Source organism: Charadrius vociferus, unplaced genomic scaffold (assembly GCF_000708025.1).
Source record: "Charadrius vociferus isolate BGI_N301 unplaced genomic scaffold, ASM70802v2 scaffold261, whole genome shotgun sequence".
NCBI lineage: Eukaryota > Metazoa > Chordata > Aves > Charadriiformes > Charadriidae > Charadrius > Charadrius vociferus.
Window position 1 is genome coordinate 4,474,358 of NW_009646856.1, and position 6,000 is coordinate 4,480,357.

The 6,000-nt window shown below is 42.7% G+C and overlaps 1 protein-coding gene across 1 annotated transcript in view; it reads right to left on the bottom strand.

The window, feature by feature from the left end:
- Positions 1–4,896, bottom strand: part of KCNK2 (potassium channel, subfamily K, member 2) — a 76,241-nt gene extending 71,345 nt beyond the window's left edge. Inside the window, exon 1 of the mRNA XM_009894323.1 lies at positions 4,591–4,896. Coding sequence (XP_009892625.1) covers positions 4,591–4,779 — 189 coding nt within the window. The 5' untranslated portion in view covers positions 4,780–4,896. The remainder of the gene's footprint in view (positions 1–4,590) is intronic.
- Positions 4,897–6,000: the final 1,104 nt, after the last annotated feature.

The following is a 6,000-nucleotide window of genomic DNA, read 5'->3' on the forward strand; positions in this document are numbered from 1 at the left end:
CTTGTCCCCAGAGACAAACTCTTAAGCCCAAGAGATGTCATGAAGGTATATGCATGTATTCGATGGCGGCGCAGCACTGCAGGAGGACATGCACGCAACCTGAACATCAGCAACATAACCTCGGGGCTCTTTACATTTTCTACTAGGCACAGGTGCATAAATACATCAGGAGCTTTTTCTAGATACTTGGCAATACACTTTGTGCATCTGAGTTTGAAAACTGTACCCAACATTTTGAAATGTTTAGCGGCAAGCTTACTACAGGGAACAGCCAACACACTAAAAAAGAAATTATTTCAATCTAGTTCTAGTTGAGATACAAGTTCTCTAATTAGAGAATTTTTTTCATTCTTTAATGCTTATTGTTATTTGCATGTGTATAGCTGGATTACTCCCAGGTTTCTATCAGTTTCTGCCCACAAAAAGCTCAGTGGTGGGGAAAAAACCTGTTCAGTGCAAGATGTAAAAAATCCCTAGTGTAAATAAAGATCAGGTTTATATATTTTGTCATACATACATAAAATCCACGCAGTCTGAACTACATTTATTCTTTTATTCTGTCACCTGGCAGTTACTCTGCGTTGCATGGCAGAGCCAAGTTGAGAGCAGGCACAGAGAAACCAAAACACCATCCATGATGAATTGTCAAGAGTTCTTCTTCCAAAAGGAGGAATAGTAGCAAAGTATCTGGCCACATCCCTTTCTACGGCTTTAAAATGTATTAGATATTATATATAACCTTCACCAAACCAATGCTTTCTCATCTGTTAATAACTGAGATCCTTTCAAGACCTTTCCAACTGAAACTTTAAACACTGAAGTTTAACATCAGACCCTGCACAGTTTGCTGGTCTGTTGTATCCTGATCAGACTCCCCAAGGCAGTGCTTGTATGTTCACAAACGTCCCTCCTGAGAGATTTCTTTAGTTGTAGATTTAGACATACCACCACTGACTGCTGGACACTGCCCACCTCAGCACTGCTGTGTGCAGCACACCGTGATCCACTTAATATTCTTGTTAATAGTTGCTTCAGGCTATAGCAAATGGAGTTGAAATTGCCTGGAAAGAAATGGCCTCTTGGGTGTACAGATATGCTCTGTGTGACTTTTGCACATTTTAAGTATGCTACTAAACGGAAGCGCTCATGAAATATCAAAAAAAAAAGGATGTACCTGGAAGCAGGTGTCAGGGTCATACATTACTGTCGCTCATTGCAGGTGTATTTTATTGTAGTGAAGCAACAAGTGACTGAAGTGGAATCTCTGAAAGAGATTTGCAACACTGGATCACGGAAGTCAGAGATGGACAAGGTCATGAAGACCACCTATTTGTCAACACAGGAAGAGTGCTGCTGGACCGGGCTGAAAAGTTATGAGGAAAATCCAGGTCGTTTCTCTGAGGCAGCTGAGGCCACTTGGCTGTCATCGTGAGAGCACTCTATTTCATTAACTTTGCGCATTTTCTATGCTGCATCGCAGCTCTCTATTGCCCCATGTTTCACATGGATATAAAATATATAAAGTCTATAAAAGTATAACTCTCACTGAGTACACCTAGAGGAGCCACACAATTAGTGTGAAAATACATACTTTCAGGAATCCAAAACCAGGGGAATAAAGCCGTGTGTGCTGAAACGTTGGCAACAGTATATACTGTTGTGCCAGGAAGGTTTTTGGTGACTGGTGAAATAAAATAAGGGTGGAGAAGACAGGAAGGGAAACTTCCCTATCCTGTGTGCACTTACAGAAGCACACAAGTCTGTGTTGCAATCAGCTCTGTGGCAAAGGGAAGATTTTAGCAAAGGTGATGGAAGCTAGCTGGCGCCTGGGTGCTAGCGAACTGGACTTTTTGTTCCACTGGTACAATTTTTTTTTTGCTGAACTTGTGCTCTCAAACTAGCCTCCCTAATTTGCTCACCTGACCAAGCCACTGCACATTGTACTGTCGGCTAGCAGTCCTGGGATAGTCAAGCCTGCTGCAGAGGAAGGATTAAATGGCAGATCAGAAGTTGTGAAGATTGAAAGAGCCTGGCATGACAAGCACCTTGAGCAATGAATAGCACGAACAAGAGCCAAAACAGTTTCTGGAATCCCAGAAAACTAAGTTCAAAAGGAAAAGTTTATAATGCATTTCATTATAGTTTGAGTCAAGGTAAATACTTGATTAAAGAAGACATTACAGTTTGCAAGCTGTAATTTCCTTCACACACACTAATCATTCCAGCTTCCTACTACACTACTACGTATTAATTTTCAGTTTTATAGCTTTCAGTGAGTTCTTAAATATCATTTACTTTTTTCTCACACACACTATTTATTTTTATTCATACAGACATCCAATGAAAACTGAAGAAATACTGCATTATATTGTCGTAATAACAGCCAGACATAAACCCAGAGAGACAGAACGCATTCCAGTAATTTAGCTTCTGTGACAGAGTGGTAAGCAGGGAGGAAATATGACCCCATGGTCGGGGTAGCAGCCTAGACTCAGAAAAATGGAGTTGAGACTCTGCTTTACCACTGATTTCCTATTTTACTTTGGGCAAGTCACTTAATTCCTGAACCTTAGACAACTCGATGTAATTTGTTATCACTTATTCTGTGTAAAGAAAAGCACTCAAATGCACTTGTAGGACCAGGCTCCCCATGCCTCAGCTCTCCTCCTATAAAAGGAGAGTAACAGCACGTTCTACCTCCAAGTTGTGGTATTCTTCTTCGCAGAGAAGCAGAAGGGAACAAGGAGAAATTAAGTTTTCCCTTTACCCCAACAACAAGCAAAGCAAACTCTTCCCACAACCAACTCTCATCCACGCGCTGTGGGAGGCTGTGTCACACCCCCATGCTTCAGAAGCCTGTGTCTTTCTGGTCATGCCAAGATCGCTAGCAAAGAAGGGAGCTAACGCTGATACGGGTATCTGTGCTCCGATAATTGTACTGAAACTGGCATTTATTTTACACAGAACATCAAATGGGCATTGAATGCTGATGAAGTGGTTTTTTATTACCAATCTGTGCTTCTGGGTAGGGAATCATAAATGCTAAAATATCTAAGTATTCCAGAGCAAATTTCAACAGTTTTTACCTTAAGGACCATCTCATAGATGATGTAAGGTAATATTACCTCAAAATCTCTATTTTTATCTTCACAAGTACAGGATCCGCCCTAAAAAATTCATATGGGGATATTTATACTAGCTACAAGAGATTGTTTTAATCAGAATGTGCTAGTATATTTCTCTGAAAGATTATCTCACATTCTGCTGGTAAAACCACTGAAACATAGTTATTACAGGGCATCAAAATTAGGATCGACAGCACCTCCTCAGGCATGCCCAGTCAGGACACATGGAGATAGGAACCACCTGACAGTTATTTAAAGGGTGGCAGTTTTCGAACACACGTGAGCAACAAGGCAGGGGAGAAATCACAAAATACAAGACATTTTCCCAGTTTGCCTTTAAAATTCAGTAGTGTGCCATAAAAATAGCTCAGTACATCAAGGCTCTGCATTTATAACTGAAAAAAAAACCCAAAACAGGTGTTCATGCTGATGCTCAAGGCAGATTGGTCTAGAGAGGTAAAATCAACTTTTAAACTCCCAGCCAGACCTGCTGTCAAAAACCACTTCCAGAAAGCTTTGCTGCCCATGCAACTGACATGCTCCAGAGCTCGTGCTAGCCAGGGTCTAGATGCCCACCACCCTCTCCTGCTCTCCGGTGTCCCATCTCAGGCTCTGCAGACCCAGACAGCTCCATGGCTACTGTTAATGAAGGGGTCAAACCTTGCCAACTCTTGGGTGTTCGCTCCAGCCTCCCGTTTCATGGTCTCATCCCCAGAACTGACATTATTTGGCAGCCCCTTGCTGTTCCCTGCAGCGCCACTGGATATTCATAAGAATGTGGGAACGTGAGATTTAAGTTGGAGAGGGCCTCATAAGGCTCTGGATCTAGTTCTGTGCTACTGGAAATAAATATTTCCTATGGTTCTGAGGCAGGTGACCTGCAAAGGTAAAGTCACATTAGTAGGAACAGACCGATGTACATCAGTCGTGGCTGTGCCTTTAATAAGGAGAGAAAATTGAGATTTAAGATCAAAGTAGCAAGTCCGTGGTACTTTCCTGTACTTAAAACAAAATCAATATAAAGAAACATACGGCTGGAAGGAAAGCTAGTTTGATACAATCACAGTAAATTAGAAGTCCTTTAAGGCAATGGATGGTGTATTTTCTTCCTCAGAATTAGGCATTTCAAATATCGACAGACCTAGTAAGGCACAATCAATATATCAATTCCTTTGTGAACTATTAATTATATATATTGCTGATGAATAATCATTTAATTAGTATAAAGGGAGGCTTCAGTGAAAAGGCTGTCTACCAAGCATACTGGACCTAAAAATAGCAACAGTTTTTCAACCATGAGGCTTTGCATGAAAATGCTATTGCTCAACTTCTGGTCTTAACACTTGTTACATCGCTTGGCCAATACAGAGTTTTGCTAATAAAGTTTTTCCCTTTTATCACAGCAGTGCTGCCATATACAATTTGTTCCTCTGAGCCACGGTGACAAGGGTTTGGTATGGATTACCTGAATCAGTTCATCAAGCTCTGTTGCATTCACACAGGAATGCTGAGATACAAACGTCTGCTTCTGAATCACAATGGTGGTTCTCTGGGAGGTCTCATGAGGCTGCTCCAGGGCTTTAAATACTGTTGCTCCAATTATTAAATACACGACTACCACCAGAAAAATTGTTGAGACCGTCTTCCATTTCATAACATTAATAGCCGAATCACTTTCCTCCCGTGAAGAGAGCACGGTAGGCTTGGTGGAAAATGATAATCTTGGTTTGGAGTTCTGAGTGGCCGATTTGGGATCCAGCAAGTCAGGTGCCGCCACTGGCAAAACAGAAAAACAAAGTTAATTTTCACAGTGCCACTCAGATTTCATTAACTGAACTTCTTGCCAAGAGATCACAGAAATTCTGTTGCTTCCAACAGGAATTATTAAACTGCTGACCCTTTCACATAAACCCACACCACATTACACCAAAGCTGCTGCCCAGAGTAGTATTATCCACTTTACGCACATTTGCAACATTTTCTATATGCATCTGTCCCCTTCTGATATTGGATCATTTCATAATCACAGATTTCCCCTACGTTCTTGCATTTAAATTAGTGTAAGGTGGTATTTTGCTGCCAGGGTTCTTTACAACTGCTGCTCTCATAAGCGCTGCTAAGCAGCTTCCCACCTGTGTTTTACCTCAGCGTTACAGAGGTAGCGGAAAAATATAAATCCTTCTTTCTCTCACCTATTTTGTCCTGCGCTCCAACAAATGCTTTCTGAGAACAGTTGCGTGACCACTTCCACACTCCCCGGACACAACCATAAAAACAATACATTGCTCCTTATACTGGTCTTAAAGCGTTAATTGCGTATCGATTACACCTTTCAGAAAATACCAGTAAAACGTATGTGTACTTACTGGAAAAGTCACCCATTTGTTAAGGCGTGTATTTTTATTTACAGCTACAAAACCCCGCCGGGTTAGGAAAAGAGCAGCTGAGTGTGTTATCAAGTATCTCGATAACTCATGTGACTACCAGCAACTACACGGGCACTAAAAAAAAATCCACCACATCAAGCGCAGGTAAAGGTCTCCTGTGGGAAGATGGCCACAGCAGTTGACCGCACAAGCTATATTTAAATTGTTTGGAATTACAAGTACGTTTTCAACAGCCAGGACACCGCTTCCAGCTGTCGGTGGGGAAAAAAAGCCCAGATCTCAATCTAAGAGGAAAGTCTCCCTCCGGACGGCGGAGGTGGGACACGTCCCCCAGCAGGGGTGGCGGTGGCACGGTCACCTCCCGGGCACCCACCGGGCTCGGGCACACCCCTCGGCCACGGGAGACGGGGCCAGGAGGGGGAGAGGCAGCCCATAGCCCGGGCGGAGCGGGGACCCGCGGCACCCCGCACACCCACGCGCGGCGCCGT